The 24969-nt window shown below is 26.5% G+C and overlaps 1 protein-coding gene across 1 annotated transcript; it reads right to left on the reverse strand.

The window, feature by feature from the left end:
• Window positions 1–1408: 1408 nt before the first annotated feature.
• LOC126896795 (glutaredoxin domain-containing cysteine-rich protein CG31559-like) lies at window positions 1409–24840 on the reverse strand. Its single transcript, XM_050669888.1, has 5 exons — window positions 24584–24840; window positions 17793–18566; window positions 7978–8211; window positions 6988–7053; window positions 1409–2619 (listed from the first exon to the last, which is right to left on the reverse strand). The coding sequence occupies exons 2-5, from the start codon at window positions 18564–18566 to the stop codon at window positions 2446–2448; spliced, it is 1248 nt and encodes a 415-aa protein (XP_050525845.1). The 5' UTR covers window positions 24584–24840; the 3' UTR covers window positions 1409–2445.
• Between the last annotated feature and the right edge of the window lie 129 nt (window positions 24841–24969).

Below are 24969 nucleotides of genomic sequence, written 5' to 3' on the forward strand. Positions count from 1 at the left end.
AATATATAATTCTATAAAAAAAATTCTAGCTTATTTTATTATTACCCAAATGTTATTACTCTGCTTTTATATAAATATTACCTATTCAAATCTTCAAAATGTACTATAGTTTTAAATTTTAATGAATAAAAATTTAAAAAATATTCTGTAAAACTGTGTATTATGTGAACGGACAGGATGACAAACGGAATGCCACTTACTCCAGCATCTATATTGTTGGGTGAAGGAATGAATGGATTCTATATTAAAGACTTCTGTTTGTTCACTACACTAATTGTTTGAGCGCTAACACAGTATAAAAATTAATTTCTAATGCCATTGAAGTTACTCTTTGATGAGAGTCATTAACATATACAGAGTGAATTTGAATAGAACTTATTTTCTTGGAAACTATTGAAAATTTTAAATTTTAATAAAGAAAATTATTGTCTAATATAAAATATTTTAATTATAAATTGTTTAAAGATCTGTATTTAAAATACAAATTCATTAAACCTGAGGCACAATTATTTGTTTTAACGGACTATTAATTATTATCAGTGTTTATTCTTATTGTCGTAAGAACAGTTGTGATAACAACAATTATTAATAAAAACTTGTTTATGTGATATCAAGAAGAAATGATATCTTCTGTATGCTAAACCACTGATCTTATGAACATGAATAGGATATCAATGCACTATCAATAAAGACTATGATGACAGTAAATTGAGGCTATTTGTTTGCATTATTACATGATAAGATTTTACTTTTTTTTTTAATGGTTAGTCATAAATAATTAGTATGAGATATCTAGTTTATAATAATGTAAAAGTTTTAAGTTATAGTTTATAACTTATTACAAAATTAAAATACAGTATCTTATATCCTTAACACAATTAAAATGTAAACAAACAGGCTCACATGATATAATCTTATATTTCTTCTTCAACAAAATATTCTTAGCTCTAATAAAATTGTTTAAAAATAGTATATACAATTAAATTAATAACAATAAAACAATACTTTTATTTATTCAAGTTATTTAACTGATTGACAAGTAAACTAAATAACTCATTTATTTTTTAACATAAAAAGAAGCTATTGTACAATAAAAAATAATAGATTATAAAATATTGAGCATTTTTCAATTAGTGCGAAAATAACACACTGTATAAGATTTATAAACTATGATTATTTACAAATAAATTTTAACACTACAAAAGCAGTGGATATTTGATATAAAAAAATTATGATAAATAAAAGTTATTTACAAATTCCATTATAAATTTTCATTGATATTTAAAAATAAATAATGACGGCTAAAGAGGAAAAAAATCAATCATCCTTTAATCCCTTAATTTTTCAACTTGTGAGATAAAAAACAATGTTAGTTGTTATGGCAGGAGTTTTATTACTTTTATTATTAATTAAATAATATCAATAAAATAAATATATTTTTTTGACCTGATCAGCAGAAACAAAAATCCCTTTAAATTTATCAAAGTCTCCTAAACATTTTCTCGTCCGGTCATTTTAAATCTCGGGTCACACCAGATTCTTAATATCATTTTTAAAATTATCAGTGTATTATGAATTAGAATTTTAATTTTTACCTGACAATTTTTTTATAATTTATCAAACAAATTGCTAACATAGTTAAGTAATTTTTTGCTGTGTGGTACATGATTTTATAGTTACGTATTTTATTATATCCTGAAGGTAAGTTTTTTTTAAATATGAGAATGCAAACTCTATTCAATGTGAAAAAATTTTAATGTTATGTAAAATTTATTTATTGTACCCCAAAATTTATTAATAATAATTAAATTTTTATATTGATCAGCACATCTTCTAAAAGTTAATTAATAAATGAAAAGTATTATAATCTAGAAAAAGAATTTTTTGATAAAAGGTAATGGAGTAATATTTATAAATATATAAAGTATAGAGTTATGAATGTTTTAAAGCTTTCGTGGATTGTCCTATTGCTTAAAATGTTCACGGATGTTTCGGATTCTGCAACGAGTTCGAAACATCAGTTTATAACTGAAAAAGTGTATACATCCATAAACATTTCAAGCAAGTAAAAAGTTAATTTATATTATTTTTTAATTAAAAAATTTAATATTTTATATAAATTGAATAAAATGTTTTTAATTTTTTAGTTAAATTGTAATCAATTATTTAAAATATACATATTTTTTTAATAAAAAAGAATTACATATTCGGGATCAATACTTTGTAGGTAGGTTTATATTTTTCCCTAAAGAGTTGGGTATTTGGAGAAGTTAAATTTTTCAAATTGTTGATTCATTATTAAACTACTTTTTTTCATTCACAATGAATACACTTAGTTAATACATAAAAAAAGAAGTTAAAAATTGAGAAGTCCATTTATACTGCCCATAAAATAAACAAATTACTGATGTGTGTATTTAATAATTGAATTGTTCATTAATTTAATTAACAAGCATAACACTGTACTAATCCAACTTCATCGCAATTCATACACTTCAAAGCAATCATTTCTGTGGTAAAGTGATTTCTATGCACAGATTTCTTGCTCCCGTTACACATGGGACATGGAAGGAGTCTGTATCCACCACATATTTGACATGTGGTCCAAGCATCAGGGCTCTAAAAAAATTTTTTTTTAATAAATAAATCATAATATTAATATTATTTAATAGTTATTTTAAACATTAAACAATGAAATTATTGTTTATATCATTAGTATGCAATTAGGGATATAATTCTAGATTGCTGCTTCAATTAGGTTAGTTACAACCAGTATGAATCGCCAAATAAATGATAATAGAAAAAAAAACTATTATATATGAAATATGAAATACCATACATCATTATGTAAAGTTTTCAATTTTTATTTCCGGAATGGTATATAAGAGTGTTATAAATCCTAAAATATTAAGAGATAATTAAATTTTGCATTTTATTTTTTTGATATGCTAAACAGTAGCGCCCAACATTATGCTGAGGTAGGTCACTTGCCCGACTTAAACTAAAAAACTACACACGTATGGGTGTGTAGTTTATAATCTTCATAACAAAATTGTTCATGATCCGAATCTCTGTGAAGCCTATCACTTGTATTTATGCACATGTATTAACTGGCAATATTTAAAACTTTCAATACAATTATCATTTAGTTGAACATTATTTTAAAAATAATTATTGACGTCAGTGACTACGTTTAAAGCATATTTTCAGCATCGATGCAAATCTGAAATGGTTTTTTTTCATGTCTGTCAATGAAAATTCATAGCTTATACTGAACCGATTTTTATATAGATGAACATATGGTCTCCAAAAATTAGAAAAACCAATCAATTATAGAAATTTAGAAAAATTTTATAAAATTAAAATACTATAAAAAATGGAATTTTGTAATTTTTATTCTGCATTTAAAACTACTATAGCTCATTTTAATAATACTGATCTTAATGAAATTTTAATTCAATATAAAAGAGACGATGATCTTTTTTTTGTTTTACTTTTTGTGACCATTCAATAAAAAGCTTATGTACAGAAAAGATTGGTAAAAGACCACCCCGTATGTAGAAGTTTTTTTTTTCAAATCGATTTTTAAAAAGGTTCCGGAAGGTCCGTCAACTTTTATCTATATCAAATTAAAACTTTTGAAGTGTAGTAGAATAATAATAATAAAAAAAAATTGTCCCGATGATTATTCTTCTATGAGAAAGCAGCCTTTAACAATAAAAAGTTACGTTATTTTAACTAAATTAATAATTTAATAGGCAAAAAAAAAAATATATCTCATAAAACCACAAAAAATACTACAAAATCGTAATTATGTATTTTGAGATCNTACTGATCTTAATGAAATTTTAATTCAATATAAAAGAGACGATGATCTTTTTTTTGTTTTACTTTTTGTGACCATTCAATAAAAAGCTTATGTACAGAAAAGATTGGTAAAAGACCACCCCGTATGTAGAAGTTTTTTTTTTCAAATCGATTTTTAAAAAGGTTCCGGAAGGTCCGTCAACTTTTATCTACATCAAATTAAAACTTTTGAAGTGTAGTAGAATAATAATAAAAAAAAAAAAATTGTCCCGATGATTATTCTTCTATGAGAAAGCATCCTTTAACGATAAAAAATTACGTTATTTTAACTAAATTAATAATTTAATAGGCAAAAAAAAAATATATCTCATAAAACCACAAAAAATACTACAAAATCGTAATTATGTATTTTGAGATCAATGTTACCCCCATCAGCGCAAAACACATACTAATACACAAACTAAAATAAACAAAATTACATTGAAGCGTATTTTATGACAGTAATGTTAATTACTGTCAGATAACTAAACTTGTTCCATTTATTCCGCGGCATCAACTATGATGCTATCCCACTTTGGTAGGATTTTGTATAACAATAAATTTAGTTTTAGTAACAGATGAAGTATTTTACCAAAGCCAATCACTTTTTTAGTTACTCAACAATTATTTTCCATTTATAAGTTGACGTATGTTATAACCATTAACCGAATAAAGACAAGAATGAAAATTAATACATTGTTTAAAAGGTGTGTGTGGCATAACATTGTTTTAAAATATCAAATAGCAACAGTTTCCATTATTATTATATTTTTGACATTTTTTATTAGAAAACGGATCTGTAGCGTGTATAAATGTAACAAGGAGGTTAGAGGAGTTTAAAAATAAAATGTAACTTAAGGTAAATAAAAAAATGTTTATTTTTATTCTGTAAGTAATTGAGTGGGTTAATAATAATAAAATCATTATGTTATTTATTATTTAAAACATTTGTGGGATAGAAACAATTAATTTAGTACCCCAAAATTTGTATTCCAGTTGCACTAATAGTAATGTACATTTTTGATGTCTGAAGCAAATTAGAATTTGTAAGGTTAATTATTCTCTCATACAAATTTTGTAAAATAATATTTGTTGAGTAAATGACATTTCTCACTTATAACTTAAAATAAAAATATAATCGTATGTTATTCGAAGTAAAGTATGGTTATTTAAATAGACAAATTAAGTTTTAAAATATTAAAATTCAGCTTCTAAAGATTTTTAGAATAGAATTTCTTTCCCAAACACATTTAAATATGTTCATCATATAAATAATGATAATTTCAGAAAGAGTTGATAGAAATATACCGGTATGTCTGAACAACCTAAAATTATTTACAGTGTATNGATAGAAATATACCGGTATGTCTGAACAACCTAAAATTATTTACAGTGTATGAGTATCTTATACTCATATACAATCATTTTTTTAGATAATTGTTTTTCCAATAGCATAATGAATTAGAAAGTTCGATGAATTCTTCTTTGTTATAAATTATAAAAAGAAAATATCTTCATGGACATAATCTTCTCGTGTATACATGTGTACCACATGAATATTAGTTGTCGATCATATATTATTGTACATGAAAACAATACGTATAATAACAACATATTATTCAGTTGTGTATTTAAAGGGGTCACAGGGGTACGTTCTTCTCCTTTTGATCATGCCATGCTGATATGAACATTTCTGTTGGCCTTTTTTTGCTCATAATTAACCCAAAATGAGTAAAAAAAAACTATCATGGTAGCTTGTTAATTGAAAAGTTTTATTTTTGCCTCTTCCCATTATGAATTTCTNATAGAAATATACCGGTATGTCTGAACAACCTAAAATTATTTACAGTGTATGAGTATCTTATACTCATATACAATCATTTTTTTAGATAATTGTTTTTCCAATAGCATAATGAATTAGAAAGTTCGATGAATTCTTCTTTGTTATAAATTATAAAAAGAAAATATCTTCATGGACATAATCTTCTCGTGTATACATGTGTACCACATGAATATTAGTTGTCGATCATATATTATTGTACATGAAAACAATACGTATAATAACAACATATTATTCAGTTGTGTATTTAAAGGGGTCACAGGGGTACGTTCTTCTCCTTTTGATCATGCCATGCTGATATGAACATTTCTGTTGGCCTTTTTTTGCTCATAATTAACCCAAAATGAGTAAAAAAAAACTATCATGGTAGCTTGTTAATTGAAAAGTTTTATTTTTGCCTCTTCCCATTATGAATTTCTAAATACATCCCTGATACAATTTATTAAAATAATAAGAGATAATAACGTAAAATATTGTTTTAGAAATACATAAAGAGTCGCTTATTGTACTAGCTACCAATTTTAGGTGTTAGGGAGATTATACTGTGACGTATAATCATTTCATATAAAATATACCGAACGAATATCTACATAAAACTTTATAATAATTCATAATTTCAAATTATAAATTATAATAATTAAATAATCGTACTTTTAAAATATTTTAATATTTTTTAACTATTACGTTACACAAAGATTTATTAACATATATAACTCCCAGTTAACACTACATTTATAGCGTTAGCTACCATTTTTCTTGTAATAAATCAAACGAATTTTAGTTTTCTCCAATTGTACGATATTAGTTACCAATTATACACGTATATCACTAAAAATAATATGCACGTATAAATATATATAATTTAATCTAGTTTTATAAATTATTTATAACGTTGCAACTAAATAGACTTTATATTATTTTAGTTGGATAATGTTGCGACTTGAATAAAAGTGAAAATATAATTTGTGTAACTAAGTTCAATATTATTTACGAAGATTATTAAAAAATATCAACTTTAATGATAATTACTATTTTATCCTTAGCTTGAGGTGACTGGTACATTTCATACCGTATGAAATAAAAATAGTTTATAAGAAAAGAGAAAACAAAATAGTGTAGAAGGAGTGATTTATTAAATTTAAAAATGGATTTATTAAAAAACCATTTTGTTCTCAATAGGAAAGTTAGAATTACTACTGCATGAGGCATTAACCAACAGAACATTTTTTGTCTATGCCGGAAAAAGCGTAACGATTAAAAAAATTATCTAACAAAAAAAAGCATAATTTTTTTGATTTTACCTTAAATGGTTTCAATATTGATCGAAGTTCTCCAGATTCATTCAGTCTTTCTACTGCTTCTGCATCCTAAAAATACACAACAAATGAAAAATTGGAATATAAATAATAATGAATACATTATTTTAAAAAATAACAAATTTGTATGATAAAATTTAAAAAAGTATATATAAACACACGTATTATATTGTATAAATTGTTATTGTAATTAGTGGCAAAGTAGCCGACGTCAAAAAGTTCGGTAAAAAAAATTTAATACATTATCATCTCAATTAAAATAGATATTTTTTTGGATCATGTTTACATAAGTTTATTAAATATATATATATATATATATGGGTTAACTTCGTAAAATAAAATCATTCAACATAAAAATAGAGGAATTTTAATTTTGAAACGCCTTTTCAAAACAACGAGTATTCACCATTTTTTTCATACATATGCAACGCTTATGTATAACATACATATGATATATGTTACATAGATGTACATTATTAGTTAATAATGTATACTGTAATAATGCTTAAATGACCATTAATATATTATTTTTTACTAAGAAAATAAAATAATTAAAATTTATTCGCTTTCGATAAGTAGTTAAAAATTAAATTAAAGTAATAGAATTTTTTAGATCACATTGAATATGTATAAAATACTGGATATAATATCTATTAATGTTATGTTTACGATAAAGCAAAAAATAAAATAAATAAAATGCATAAAACAATAACAACTAACTATTTGAATAGATATTAATAAGTTTAATTGTGCACATCAAATAATACATTTATTTATATGTGTATATACTAATGACGTATCTTAGAGATTAAAATAAATAAGTTTTTTCTATTAGCTAAACTAAATCTAAATTTTAAGTATAAAAATCCTTAATAAATTATATCGACATTAGTCCCCATAAAAAAAAAAAAATCGTGGGTATACTACTGGATGTATATAATTATATATGTATTTGTAAAATAATTGAATACTTACTCCTATAAGATTTCCCTCAACAAACAGTTGAGGAACAGATATTGAGTTGGTACCCAATCGTTCTTTGATTTCTTTTTGCACTTCTCTGCTCATAAAAACGTCTCTTTCTACAAACTTAACCAGATGTGTTCGTAAAATCTGTTTGACCAAAAGACACCGTTGATAAGTATCCCTAACTATACCCATAGTGGTTGTATATAGCACAATTTTACCAGCTTCTTTTTCTTGCCATGTCTACAATTAATCGAAAAATAATTTTAAAAAATTGCATAATGTGCTAATGCATAATAGAATTTTTGAAAATTTTAGTTGAAAATATGTTTATTAGGCCGGTATTGTGTGTGACATTTCAATAACATTCTGTGTTAATATGACCAAAGTAATTTATTTTTGGTGAAAGTATATCTTTGATAAATTTTTGTATTACATTATTTTAATGATTATCAATATATTTTTAACAGAGCTAATCGCGAGCACACGAACACTGCGTTGTTGTCTCACAGTTTACGGTATTCAGGCCAAGGAATGCGCGTACATAGGTGAAGGTTCCGGTATGTGCATGATCTTTAACTATAGAATGTAAACAGCTTATGTATAATTAACGGGTGTATTAAGTGTTAGGGGTGTATGCTTAAAAATCAAAATAAGCTTAAGTCAATACGTAGAACTGTTTACTGAAAAGAAACCAAAATATGTTTATTTAATGATTTTTTATGGGATAATAATTGACAAATCATAGTAAACAATTAAATAGTAAATTTTCTTCAAAAGTTTTTTCTTCCACGATTTTAATGCATAATCATAATTATTAGTATATTTTCATTGTGTATACATTTTCTAACTAAAATAAAAATATATATTAAATTAAAAAAAATAAATATTGAATTACAATTTTTTAATATAAAATAAAAGTTAACTGTAAATAAACATACTGAAACATAATTATTTTATATTTATATAATGTTTATATTTATAAACTTATTACGGATTACTACGGCAACGAGAATCGTTTAAAAAGAAATTGAATATTATGACAAAGTGTATAATAATTGTTATAGTGTACTAGTGAAATTAAGTAAAAACAGGAATAACTAATTGATGTGGGAAGTTTTGTTCTCATTTCAAAAGATAGCAGAGAAAATTGTGTAGAATATTACGATTCGCACTTGATTACATATCTGCTTGTATAACTTTCATAGATAATACCATATCATTAACAAAATAAACATGCAGAATAATGTTAGCGTTTTCAAATGTTTTAAGTAAAATATCATAAAAAAATTTATTATTTGTACTTTTAAATAATTTATTAATACTTAAGTAGATTGAAAAAAAAAATGTAAATGCTAATGTACTAATGTATGCATTACATTAGGAAGGTAAAGATCCCTTATATTTATTTAGATCATTATATTAGGAAATATGAATACTATTTGTTTCACAAACTTAAATATTTTTCATTTTTTTTCATTAGTGAAAAAATCATGTAATATAGATTTTATAATTCTGTCCTTCAATTATTTAATTCTAAAATATGCTAATATCAAATTTAATTAAATATTGTAGCGTTATTTTTAAAAGAATAATTAAAAATAGTTAAATAATAATAATAACTTTAATAAATAAAAAAAAAAAACTGATATATAAACAAGTTATTGTATAACAGAATAATTTTTTCTATAATTGAGGCTATCGATTACAGATTTATTAAATTATTTTTTTGGTAAATGATCTCCATAAAATATTTTATTATTTGATTTTTTTCAATAAAAATTTTTAAAAATCCGTTTTATTGACAAATTAAAAAAAAAATTACTGTAGAAAAATTGATCATATTTAAGAATGTTGTCAACAAATTATCAAACTAATTATTGTAGTGTGTATAACTGCTTGTAAAAATTATGGAATAAAAATTAATGACAGAATCATTATGATTATAAATAAGCCTAAACAACTCTATTAATTGTATAGCGCAATTTTAACTGTTTCTCGCTTTAGTTTTCCAGGAGATTTATTATATTTATTTTCATAATATCTGACTTGATCCAGTGCATCCAAAAAAATTAACATATTCTTGTTAGTACCAGTCGTTTATCCGGTAGTGTTGAAAACACTCACACACTCGCAGATATCTTAACGTATGATTCGATGACCGACTGGTACGACCTCCACAAGTATTCTTGTAGCGCTGGACATAAAAAATTTAAATAAGAAATAGGCGGCTGATGTACGGGAGATGCAAGGACGTAAATGAATTGACCTGTTTTGCAATTAATGTATTTATCATATACATGGTAGTATACGTTGTGTGTAAAATATAGAATACGAGTAAATATATTTTCATGCATATATAATACCAAACTCAGATGGCAAGTGATTTTAGCCCCGAGGTCTCATCTACGAACACAAATTACAAATAGAAAGAAACGGCTGCCGCTCCTCTTTTAAATTCTGTCCTTTATTCTCATCAGATACATACTTACATATGGTATCATTGACCCGATGATGCGATCGCACAAATCTTTGCATACTCTCAGTCGCACAAACACTCACACAAAAACGGGTCTTTGTATTTCGTAATAGCAATTGAAAAAAATAGTCACCTCAAGTTTGGTTTTGCATTCTTGATCTCCAACTGAGGTTTTGCACTCAATAAAGATATCAAATGCTGTCATGAATTCATATTAGAATCATTACATTTTATTGTTTTTTCTTTAGAAGTATTATTGACTGTACTAATAAACTGATTTATAAACGTATTTACAACGCTTTAGGCAAATATATATATTTGCCTTAGGAATTAGGGCCACCCAAATTAATTTTATTTACTCGAACATTTAATGTTTTAATACCATTATATTAATTAATATCGTATTTTTTTGATTAATTCTTTTGTACAGGAAAAGTGTTATATGAAATTTTATTTTTTTTTTGCATAATTATGTTTCATACTACAACTTGTTTTATTATTATCGCAATAATACGTTGGTAACATGTTAAAAGTTTCCCTTGTTTGAAGAATTTTCCTCTAATAACATCATAATATCAGTATCTCTTTACAAAGACGTATTTAGACAGGTACTACGATCACTTCAAGTGTCGTTTTTTAAGTATAACAGTGCTTTATATAAACGCCATTCATTAACCTCTGTTAATGAATAATGTAAATTGATTTAAATATTTTTAATTTAAAAATTGTGGATAAATTATTTGTAAACCATGTGTTTACTTAAAAATATTCAATTAATTATTCTATTTTTTTTTTTTTTAATTTTATATGATATGTATTATATATGATTTTTTTGGTTTTCAGAAAAATAAAAATTTCATTATAAAATCATATAGCAATAAACTACGTATTTCGCCAGAATTGTTACAAAAAAATTTTTTCATATCGATTTGTTTATAAATACTCAACATAAGTTTTAAAAACTTAAAAGCATAACTTAGAACGATACATTTCTTGAGAAGTATTGAAGTCTTAATTTAACTAACAAAATGGAAAATAATCTGAATATTGTATTAATTTTTTTTTCAACAAATGTAAATAAGTTTTATTGTTTTACTATTTGTAACACAAAAATTTCTCACGTTCTCAATCTATAATTTCTCTTGACAAACATAATAATATAAAAGTTGCAGATGTATAGTATTTTAATTTTTCGGAATGAATTCACTATTAATTTTTGTTTTAGAGAATTGTTGATATTTTTGAAACAGTATTTTTAATAACACTACAATTTTACTTAGTAATTGTTAAATAATGTAAACTAAATAAACGATAGTACAATGAAAGTTTTGCGTAAATACTAACAAGAATTATACCATCATATATGATTTTTTTATGTGGAATTGTTGTCCGTATTATTAGTAGCAATTAAATCAATTTAAATATTATAAAGAAGAAATAATAATTATTTTAAATTTCGTTATGGAAATATAACTAAAAAGAAATGTAGTTTAATTAAAACAAGTTATTTACCATAAGGTATGTAAAATATAGAAAATATATTTTATTTAAAAATGACGTATGAATCTACGTGAATTGAAAATTTGAAAGTAAAAATTTATGAGCTTTGATAATAATTACCATAAAGCAAAGATTCAACCGATAATATAATAAAATAAATATGTAAACTATAAATTATTCATATGGGTGATCAAACTGAAAATATTTATAAGAATAAATTGTGATAGCTATAAACTTTATTAATTTGTAAAATAGAGTGATATTTTTTCAGTAAATTATTTATACATATTTTGCTATCCTGGGGTAGTTTTAAAAAGTTAGTATTAATTATGATCAAATTAAATTGTGTATTAAGTTGTATTGAAATTTCAATACAAAATTTTACTTTATAAATAATGAACAATCAACCGAGACTTAAATAGATTGCAACTGTAAAATTGTATAATTAATTTTATTAGGGTATAGTAAACGCATAAAATCAATAATCTTTTTTGTTTGTTTTGTAACAATAAATGGAATTTTTTTTTCTTAGATTCTTGTCATAGTCACGCCATCGATAAAGTTACGTAAAACTTTGTTAACGTATAATTATTTTTAATATGAATATATTTTTGATTTTGCATGTGTAATAATCACAATGATGATAATTTAAGATTGTATTATTTCGGGTAAGTATTTTTTTCTTTTTCAAGAAAAAATTTAAATAAATTAATTTATCATAATATTATTACCATTCATATTATTAAAAAAGAAGTCTTTTTTTTTTTTAATTGATATTGAGAATATTATCATAATAATAAAAAAATTTATTTTTCATGAAAGATTTTTAAGTGTTAGTACAATAATAGTTTATTATTTTTATTGACTATAGTTATTATAATAATGTCATCCTAATATTCACGATAATGTAAAAAATGTTCAGAATATTAATTGACATAAAAAAAAACACGCAACCGTATAGAGTGAACCTACTTCGCATAAAAATAAATAGAAAATAATGGTTTTTGATTGCACACAATTAGATATACTTATTATATAGTATAGAAATAGAAATATCATATATAATTATACTTTAATAAAATCTGGAACAACTTTTTGTCTGTAGAATCGACATGATGGGTCATCGGCTTAAATAAGTGAAAGTTTGACTATTTTAGTTGGCTGTTTCCTTCTTAACGAAAAACGGAAATGTATTATATTCTAATTTTTTAGTAAACAACTAATCGAAATTTAAGAACTAAATAAAAATAATAGGTAAATAATAAAAGTATTCAAAATTATTTAAGCAACTATAGATAGATGATTAAGGAAAATGTTATTTTGAAAATAATTTATACACCGGATGGTTATTTGCATTTATGTTGAAAGGAACTAGAAAAAACTGTAATCACACGCATTTAGTAAAACTATCATAAACTGTACATTTTGATTTTTATAAACAATTTTAAATGAAGTTTTATTTTGACTTTCGTCATAAAACAAAGAACACATGTCCATTAAAGAGTGCCATTATAAGCAAAGACAAAATAATCATATACGACGAACATCACTTTAGTAATGTATTCCTAGTCCTCTTTACAGCCTAATTTTTAAATCGATATTTCGTGCTTTTATACTCTTGTACCACAGAATACTAATTTTATATTATGACGTTCAAACGTGCATTTTCCTTGTGTTACTTTTCTAAATAAAATAAACTATATGATTTAAAATATTAACATGGAAACAAAATGTATTTTATATATATGTATTTTGATTAGCGACGTCAATGTGTCTAATGCAATTGTAATTTTATTAAAAAAACAAACTGTTATTGCGGTCATTTTTTTTTTTTTTAAATGATTCATCATCTATAACATATTTTTATTTTACTCATCTAACGTCATCACACATTATAAACTCAAAACAAATAATTGTTTTTGTGTATTGTAAGTATATGTTATTTTTTAAAGAAAAGTCACCGAGTTGTTAATCTAATCACCAAATTCTACTATGACATTTTTGATACTAAAAATTACAATATTTTAAAGCAATTTTAAAATAAACAATTATGGTAAAACATTTTTTTTTATCAATAAACTGATTTTAGTTTATTATCAAACTTTATTTTAAATTTGTTTATTTTTGAATTGTATAACATTTTTTAATTTTTCAAAATAAGTTTTTTTTTTTGAGATATTTCTTGTTTATTAGCTAAAAGTTACTAATTGTAGTGTATATTTTAGGGCCATAAAAAAACGTTTAAAATATATCTAGATATACTTGACACAGTACCGTATATTTTGCGATACGTTTAATACACGGACACCTTGTCTCTCTCATAAGCTGTTTTTATAACGTGAGATCAGCCTGATTAGAATATTCCTGCTTTTTAACCAGGATGCAAAGTTTATCTACTGAACTACGGTCGACCACCGAGCGGCAAACGCTATCTCATAATTAAGTGTTTTTGCTTTTTTTAATTATAACTTTTAACCGGCCAGTTTTTAAAACGTGTTTGAATTTTATTTTTATGTTTGTGTCGTATTTTACAACTCATTCATAGACATCAGAGTTTACCGTGACATGCTTTTACTATATAAAATACATTTTATGTAGTAAATATTTTTATTTGTTAAAATTATGTTAATGAAATTCCAACAACTTCCATGTTTTATCACTAGAAAAACATTTGATTGCACATTTTGTTTTCAAGTATTTTTAAATTGATTTCTCAAAAACAATCTTATTTAATACATTTATATGTAATCGAACAGTACCACGAAATTTTTTGCTCTAAGCAAAACGTGAGCTGTTTTCTTCGTCAGATATTTAATTAAAAATTACATTATTTTATTTCCACTAATAATTAGTTGTATAAATCGTTTGTTTTTATCAAACGTGTATTGATAAATGAAAATCTAGAGAGATTAAAAGAGAGTATATAGGAATACTCTATCTATTTGGTAGATTTAATTGTTTTTTAATTATTAAATATACATTATTTTGAACACTTTATGAAAAACAAAATGAACTGTTATGATACGAAGAGAATAGTTAATATTTAATAACATCGTATCGATTTAATCAAAATACACCCATTTTACAAAAAACGGTAGAGTGTGATAAACTACGAGATTGATTTTGGAATAATATGATGTATTATTTATCACCTGGAAAATTTTGTAGTAGTTGTGCCAATAAAAGGTAATATAGTAGATTAAATAAAATTTTTATTAACCGTTCATTATAACATTCAAATTACAGATATATTATGTTTGAGAAGTAATAAGGTTTTCTCTAGTCTTCTTACTAATCAGATTTATATTTCGGTAATTCTTTGCACCAGTCGAGAAAATGATTGGTCTTCATGTTTTAATTCTTAGAAGCCGCCAAAGCTAATCTTATAAAAGTATCGATATTTTTAAACGAGACTTTCGATGTCGTCAATCCATTGATTAAAATTTGAAGTCACTTAAGCGTGTCTAGAATGCCTTTTACCATACCCAATCGTCACCCCTACCGGTTGTTATAACGTCGTGTACATAATAAATAATACAACAGTGTTATGATATCATGTAGAATGTTATTGTTCTTGGAGCGAATTCGTCAAGCGAGTACCAATTGATAACCATTACTGATTGGCCACCGACATATTATTAATACAGCGTTAATGTTTCGCATAATCCGCCTACTTGAGCTGGCGGGTTTGTCATTTTGAATTTCGCCACAGTTTTTCATAGGCCACCTAAACACGAAGGCAATCACCAGAAAATTTCCACATAGACAAACCAAAACAGCAAATCCGTAAAAGAAAGGAAATACTCCGACGTCGTTATGAAACTACCGATATAATAACAAATTCATTAACCTGTTATTACCCCACGGTCATGTCTACTTCGTATGGAACTATATTGTATTTCTATAATCATTGACGTTATTAAAATATTACATAACTCCCAAATTTCGTTACTTATTGAGCCGAATACGTGTAAGATATACTTGCACGTATTTGGCAGTGTATCACTACTAAGTGCTCTACACGGAAACTGTCTTTCCTTTAAGATTTATCATGTCACGTGTCATCGATCTTCGTTCAAAGCAGGTAAACATGCGCATACATTAATGTAACTGAATGCACCTCCGTTGTATTTTCAACTACACATTTTTTGCGCGATCGACAATATTTTATTGCTAACTGGGAAATAGCATTAACGGATATTCATTTAATATGATTTACTATTGTCGCGAGATTGTGCATGGCTCGCAAAAAAGACTTAAAACACCGTCTGTGTGGGTGGCAGTAAGTAACGCGGAGCGACAGCAGTGCGAAGCTTTACGAGCAAACAGAGCGGACATGACGAGGTAACCGTGTCGCATACCTTTACCTACTAATCCGACTACCAAAAATAATAACAATAATAATATTCATAGTAGAACGTTTCTGCCGTGACACGGTTTAGAAAAGAAATGACCAATAAAATATAGTGTATTAAACATATTAAATGCGTGTATTTTAAAGCTTAACAAACTCTCACTGTCTATCAGTTGAACACACATAAAAAAATAACTAGTACAACGAAAACAAACGTGTTTTGGCAAATACATTTAGGAGCACTCTAAAAATGACGATTAACGTTCAAACGTGAGGTGATTTTATTAGAAAGAAAATATTAAGTACAAATATTTTCCTGTTTATGTTTCTAATTATAACAACAAATTATTTGAATCCAGTAAAAATGTAATAACAACCGTCTCAATCGTTAATGAGAATCACTTTTTAGGGAGAGATTGGTACTATGCATAACTAACCTTAAAGTACCGGTTATACTTATTAAAGAGATTAAAAAATTGAGGTGAAATCATTATGTGGAAAGTGAGATAATTTTGATATTTCATTGATTTATGTGACATTTAACTACGTAAAATGAAAATTAGTTGATCAATATGCAATATGATTAATATTTGTATTAGCTCATACATTCGTTCAATGTATAAATTCAGTTAATTTAATATCTGCGGATATGTATTCCGCAATTTATTTTAATGAAATCATAAAAAAATAAAATATCCGTGAAACTATTTAAAAAAATAGTAAATGTTTACGTTTCCACACGTAATTCACTTGTTAATTCAAGCACATAAGTGGATATATAAAATAATTTCTTTGATAAAATTATCTGAATTTATAATCGTGTACGCATGTATGGTATTATATTTTATTCAAGCCATGTCACCATATAGTAATGAAATGAAAATGATCAGAGAGTAAAAATAATTGACAATGAGTGTTATAACTGCCAGAACAAGTATGTCAGATATAACTAACTTGTTTTATAGTTTTCGTCAATATGGTTTTAAAGTTTTAGTAGATTAAATAGAAATTACAAACTTTCCAGCTTATTAGAGAATAATACGATGATCGTATTTTAAATATAGACTCCTATTGAATTTCTGGAGTTGCCGTAGAGTATTAAACGAGTGTTGTCGAATGTAAATAATCAATAGAAAGTGGAGTTGTGATGAATAATAAAATGTATTACCTATTGCATATGCGAATTAAAGGGCATATACATTTGCGATTTACTTTCAAAGTAAATAACAGGTAACAAATTGAAGTATTTCCAATGAAATTATATTCAGAGTATTGAGCTACTCATCTGCTATAGTCATGCTCGGTAGTTATTTAACTAAATTAAGATTATATAAAAAATAAAGAGCACCTAGCTTTTAACGCGTACTTAGAAGCTGTCACTGGTTAAACAAACGTGATTAAAAAAAAAATGTTCAAGATATAACGTAGTTTATTTTTTAAAGTATTGTGCTTAAGTTGTAACTTAAAAGAAAGATAGAAACAACTACTTACTTTTGATGTTTTTGGTTGTAAAAAAGTGGCGATACCAGCTCTAACGCGGTTCTTAACTCCTCTGATTGTACCCTTGGCACTTCGGATAGTGTCCGCACTACCAACGGCCGCTTCGTACACTTTACATCCTGCAAACGAATCATCCTCTGGTGATTTCGAGGCAGCAGATTTGTCGACATGTTCGAATACATTTTCATTCATGTGGAACTCATAGTATTGGTCAGTGTTGTCCAAATCGATAATGCGAACTGGCGTTTTGGCCTCTGTTCTCTGATCATAGCTACGTTGTTCTACCATTATCAGGGGTGCCGACGGAGGTGAAGGTGATGCATGTTCTTGTTCTATTGAGCTTTCTTCCTTTACATCCGGTTCAACGCCACCAGCGCTGGTTAAAGAATCACAGCTGCTGCATGTGCCGTCATCGCTTTCGTCCCGGCGACTACCCGAGTCCAAGTCACTGCCTGTACCACTGTCGAGCGGGGACGCGTGACCCGAGGACGAGCACCGATCATCGTAGAATACATACGGATCCACACAAGTTATGTTGATTTTAACTGTACTGGTACGACGGAGTTGTTGTTGATCTTCGCGGATATGCTGCTGGTTTTCAGATTCACGGACACAACCGATGACTTCTGTAGGGTCTATACGGATCTTGACGACGTGTCCACTAGAAAGAATTGTCGCACCGTTGATGTCACCGCTCTTATGGCACGCACGCCGTGATTTTGGCGGCAACGGTGGGGGTATCTTTTTCTCCACAGCTTCAATCATCTAAAACGATAAATTTTAAAATTGAGTTACGCGATATTTTTTTTATATTGAGCATATAGACATAAAAAAAACACTATAGAACACATTTCCTAAGACAGATTTTTTTTTTTTTGAAAATTTTTCAGCTTTATCAAAAACTACAAAATGACAAATTTATCAAATAAATCATTTTAGTATTAATGGTTGATTTTCTATGACGTTAAATCGGTACATTAACTATGAAATTATCACTAAATTTTTAAGCAAAAACTGTTGATTTACATGTTTTTGGATTAACTTATTACCAGAAGGCATAAATTTAGGCTATAAATTTAATGAAAAAACTGTTTAGTACTGTTATAGTAGTTAAAAAAGAGTTTGTTAAATATCAAGTAAGTCTAATAATTTTTCAGATAAGTGTTGATGTTGATGAACATGGAAATAATGAACATATTATTTTGTAAAACAGTCATTGACAACAAAAAAAACTTGAATGTATTCTCATTAAAAAAATGAATTTGTGAATAAATAATCTACGAAATAAAGTATAGATCTAAACTTGTTTTTTTTTAATTGTTCGAGTAATTGAAAAATATGAAATCTCTTTCTACGTATGAAACAAATTCACTATTTGAGCCTTTACTTAATGAAAGTATAAAACTCATTTTTTCTAGCATTATTTTTTTATCTTATTTTTTTAATTTTAATTTGTTTAATGAGAAATTTTTGATTATTGCAGGACGTGGTAGGTCGCCAACACACGATTCGTGAGTGAAAATTCATTTTATTTTTACTTTTTGCGTGGGACATTAAAACAACGAAAATAACAAACTAATGTTTTCGGTTGATCGACCTCTTCCTTTTGGTATTCTGATAAATACCATTTGAAATATTTATTCGTTAAGACAGCGTACGCGAGAAAATCATATTGGAACGATTATCGGAGAAAGTCTACGCGCTTTGAATACAACTGTTGTGATTTCAGTACAATGACTTTAGACTAAACGACACCCCCTCGGTGTCAATAAGTTCGGATCTTATATATTCATTGTTATTAATTATGTGTCCCTGAAATAATTTTGCACTGGAATTGGGCTAAAATAATTTATTTAAAATATTTGTTGGGTTGTAGAATTATTGTATTTTCTACAATTAGTTTTTCCATTATACTAATTTAGTAATCGATCATGATTTTAAATTCTTGTTAATAGTAAATAAGCAATTTAAAATAGTATTAATTCAATAGTTAGTAAAATTTTACGCATCTCCCTACCAAACCTGTTATACACTTTTTAATATATTGTGTTATTAAAGTTTAGTAATTTATTACAAAATAATAATCCCGTTTACTGTATTGATTATAAAAAAGTAGGACACATTTGTTCTATTTTTTTAGGTTAAAGATCAGACAGAAACAAAAAAAGAGTCAATAGCTACTTCGGTGCTGAATGAATAATAATACGAACAAATGATTTGCTTCAGTTAATTTGAGTTTTTACAGACTGAATTTACTTAAACATATTTTAAAAATAATATCATGACTACAATTATGATTAAAATATACACGCTACAAATAATTATTTAAATATTTCATCAATCCAAACTATAATTTTTAAAGAAACGTTCAAAAATTAATGTTTATATACAACGTAAACCGGTTTTGTACTTCAAAGATTGAAGTTATAAGGATTTTCTATGAAAAAGCAACTAGGTTGACTTATATAATAACATAACTGTAACTATAGTGATATATAGGCTCTCATTATACCAGTAATAATGAACGATTTTGCTAGTTGTAATCCATTAAAAAAGATGTGAACATATAAATCTCAGTACTAAAATAGGTACGTTATTTATTTATAAGAGAAGTTTCGAGGCCAACGAATTCACCCAGTTATTGATTTTCATTAGATTGACGTTAAGAAATTCAGTTTTAATGATATACATTTCACATTGAGCTGTACATGTGAAATTACTTAAACATATTTATTGAAATTTGTGAATTTAAATTGAACAATGAAGTTATAATGTATTTAAAAATAAGATAAATCAAATTTTGAATCAATTGGACAACTAAATTACTTATAGTTTTAGAGGTGAAAACTTTGTTACAAATATTATAAAACAGTATAATTAACTACTACGTAAATAGTTATTGTACTACGTAATAAGTATACTAAATATTCGTTTTTTCTTTTTTAGAAAAAAATGATACTTTTAAAAATATTATAATACAAAATATTCTTGTTTGTGTGAACCGTGACATAAGAATAATTTTTTCATAAACAGACTGTGAGAAAATTGAATGTTCCGAGTAAAAAAGAAAGAAAGAATCTTTTAATTTTGTGCAATGTTATCACAGCGAATTGTAATGGGAAATGTTTATGTGTCTATAAATATGTTATTGTGCATTTTTTATGTCGATCATTCGGCATGTTTATATGGTTGGGTAATCAAGAAAGAAAATTGAATATTAACGCGAATAATATCAATAAAAGCTAGTAGATACTAGTTGACATTGTTTCTAGAAAGCGTATCTTGGCCATTTCATTAAAAATGCAGCCAATAACAATCACGACTATGCGGTTCAACGATGTTTCAATAACTATAACAATTCTACTGGAGAAAAGTAGAAAAACAATTTAAGAACGTATTTATTACAAATTTGCTAGTAAAATAATGCACGTTTCTTGTACCGTTGAATTTTCTTTCTGATGTACACAAGTAAAAAAGATCACTATCTAACATTACATCAGAATATTTTCCTGTAACTATCCCCACTCCGCAAATTTTAAATCCAAATTTCTAAAAAGTTTTTAAGGTTTAAACGATGTTTTTAAAAACGAGTTACAATATGTTTTTTATTTTTCTTATTTGTTTAATAACGTATTTTTTAAATTATTTATATGTTACTGTCTAATGTATAATATGTAAGTATTTTTTCAAGAATAATTGTTAAATAAATGTCATGATATTTATATATTTTTAAAATTTGAATGTTCATAGTGATTCAGTAACATTACGTTTAACATTAGTTATAATCAAAATTCGAAAATACAAAATTAGACACCATAAATATTTATCTATAATATACAGTTTATTGAGCTTAAATTTTTTTTAAATTTTTATGGGCAAGTGATCAATGAATTTGATTGCAGAGTATCTTTACCGTTTTTATCAAGTCTACTGTGCTAACAATTTAACAATAATCCTACGAGGTCATTCCATTGCTTCTTAAAACGGAAGTGGTATTAACGGTTTACATTAAGGGGATGTCAAACGTTCAATCGCATATGGAGAGAATGCACTGAACAGAATATAAAACAATTAGTTTAGTTCCACGTATTAGTATTTCGTACTATGCGTTTTTGTCTCACCAAAAGTTAAATGATAATGATACAATTATTTATAAATTGTGCAGGCGCCTCACTTCTTTGGAGCATAACTTTTCCGGTTAATGCGTATAAGGAAACGACTAAAAAATTCTTGCGGTTAATGTAGAACAGATTTTAAAGACGATAACGTTTTGATTAATTCATACTTTAATTGTGCAGTAAATCATATTGACCCTTTTTAAATAGTACTCGTATAAGATTATACATATTATTATAATACATCAACTAATTTGCATTTATGTATGGTTAATGCGACTAAGATAGAAAACGTCTATGAAAACAGGTCTGTGAAATATTTTAAATTTAAAACAATAACAATAAGAGTAGGAATTGATTAAGATTTTGGAATATATAAAAACGGAAGCGTTTAGTATGACGAATATCACATACATAACAATTATCGTTTGTTCGAGTAATAAAGAAAACAATTTTATTTTAGATTATTAATAAGGTGTAATGTAACTCTATCTCACTGGGTACTTGTTATTTTAAACATATTGATAATTTTACTTTAAATTTATATTTTTAATTAAATAAATTTTTAGTAAAATTTTCCAAATTTTATTTGGTTTTCTATATATACGATAAAAGTTTTTAAATATCTAAATTACACGGAATAGTAGTTTTTTAATACATCTCGTTTTCATTTGTTTTTAACAATAGCGATTTTAGGAAGAAATCAAGAGCCGTCTTTTTCAAAAAAGTGAAAATCTCTTTCTAGTTAAAGTATTATTCTTTCTTATAAAACTAAATCACCGTTATAAAATTTCAAACAAATTTACGACGCTAAGCTGCATATAATGTGAAATCTTAGGAGTTCATATTTAATGCATAACATTAAGGCTTACAAAAATGAGGAGATGAAAAAGAAAAAGTATAGTAATTTGATGTAACTGGAAGCTAGTCGAGCACGTCACGACAACGGTGCAATATTGATTGTATTAAAACAATAAAGAAGAGTCACACTGTAAGATTAATTTCTCCGGGTATAATATAATCGAATACATCTCAAAGTAGTAGCGAAAAAAACTTCAACAACACGTTCTGTAGTGGTCTTGGTAACGTTATGCGTTTGCGGATATAACAATCGTTTACCGAAGCGTGTAAATGACCAACAGACATCGAGACACAACTAGTCTAAGAGACATATAAAAAAAAAAGTATGAGGTGAGGAAAAACATCGACGGTATGAATACTATTATTAGTTTTTGCAATCGCATATTATACACGAATCGTGTAGCTGAAATCGCGTATAAGGTGTGCAATGACAGCTAATCATTTCGAAACGGCAATTTATATTTTGGACAGTGCAAACGATTACACTGTCAATTACTGATTGTAACATTTGTTTAACATTAATGAGAAAATGGAAGAAATATTACGTATTATGTTTAAATCTAATTCGAAACTACAAATATCGTCCTGTCATTTTTTTAACGTGTTATGCAATTAATTAGTGCGGTAATAGCTGCTGCTTAGCTATTATAATGGTAATAGAACCAATTATTTTTTTAATTAATTCAACAGATTAATTGGCGTGAGAACATGGCAAAACATTTTTTTTTTATTGATAAAATGTAGACTACTTGCCTAAATTATATGTTAACATGAATAATATATCATCTCTCTTCGCGCAAAAGTTAGGCGTATAATTCGTGATCTTTGAATCATCATGATTAGGTATTCATGCGTTTTTTAGATAGTTTTATCCGTTACATTGTCCACACCGCCACAAACACTATATGCTTACATGTCAAAGCGCCAAATACTCACATCCGACGGCTGTTATAATAGTCATTATGACGCTCACGGCATCTTGGTCTTTATATTTTGGTTATCGCATGCACTTTGAGCGATTAAGGACACAAGAACAATATAAAAACATTACTATTTACACTAAGGTCATCGCTCTTGTCGATATTATAGCTATTAAGGTTTAGAGAACATCAAAACTCTACTCTTAAAAGATTTAAAAGATCTTTAACATTGACGGGAATTGTGTGGAAATAAGCTCCGTCAAAAATTTCACCAAATGTCTGTCTAAGGTCTTCAATAAAATTGTTAGCGATAGTTATAAAATGCATTTAAACTTATGAGTTGAAAAATTAAGATTGTTTCATAAAAGAAATTATTATTTTTTGTTTTTGAAATGATACTAAATTTTTCAAATATTTCAATACTATTTAAACAACCGCTTGTTTGCTGACAAACTGAATTAAACCAAAATCACAAACTGTTCTAATTAGTGACGAGTTTTTACACAAGTGAGATATTATTCGAGGAATTTTAGTTGCATTTAAAATAAGAAAAACGTACGATAGAGTGGGTACGGTAAATAACTCGACNAGCAACCGCTTGTTTGATGACAAACTGAACGCGAATTAAACCAAAATCACAAACTGTTCTAATTAGTGACAAGTTTTTACACTCGTAGTGAGATATTATTCGAGGAATTTTAGTTGCATTTAAAATAAGAAAAACGTACGATAGAGTGGGTACGGTAAATAACTCGACACACAAAAGAACGCGTTTTAAGGTAGGAGCTCTACATCTAGTGATTTTACCGCCAAAAATAATACCCTCAAAAGACTTCCAGCAGGTGCGCCAAAGTATCAATTATTAATTGAATTTGTAATTGCCTACCTTGAGTTGTTTTGTAGTGTAATATCCAAATATGTCGCGTCCCTACACTAAATGAGTTTTTTCATTGACCAAATTAATTTTTTCTAATAAAACACACAACTCAATTGAAAAAAAAATATATAAACGAAATGTAGAATTATTTTTTTAAATGAACATAACTGTAACGGCGTTCACAATACGATCTTCCAAGAACGAGACTGCGACCGGGCAAGATATTCGTCGTGGTCGGCAACCCAAGAGATAGTGTAAACCAGTTTCCCCACTAAAACATGCGGCGTGGCTGCCACTGCAGACTGGCTGAAGTATCGGTGAGCTACTTTTTACAATTCAGTATACTTGATATAATGTTATCTATTATAGTATCATTCATGTGTGATTTTTCATGT

This window comes from Daktulosphaira vitifoliae, unplaced genomic scaffold, assembly GCF_025091365.1.
Source record: "Daktulosphaira vitifoliae isolate Bord-2020 unplaced genomic scaffold, ASM2509136v1 Scaffold_1, whole genome shotgun sequence".
In the NCBI taxonomy this organism is placed as follows: Eukaryota; Metazoa; Arthropoda; class Insecta; order Hemiptera; family Phylloxeridae; genus Daktulosphaira; species Daktulosphaira vitifoliae.

Bases quoted from the DNA above. Each gene is read 5' to 3' on its own strand.
- LOC126896795 (XM_050669888.1), bottom strand. From the start codon at position 18,566: ATGATTGAAGCTGTGGAGAAAAAGATACCCCCACCGTTGCCGCCAAAA. The intron at 7,054-7,977 runs GTAAGTATTCAA...GTGTATTTTTAG, and splicing joins TTGAGGGAAATCTTATAGGA to GATGCAGAAGCAGTAGAAAG. The intron at 2,620-6,987 runs GTAAAATCAAAA...AAATTTTTTTAG, and splicing joins CAATATTGAAACCATTTAAG to AGCCCTGATGCTTGGACCAC.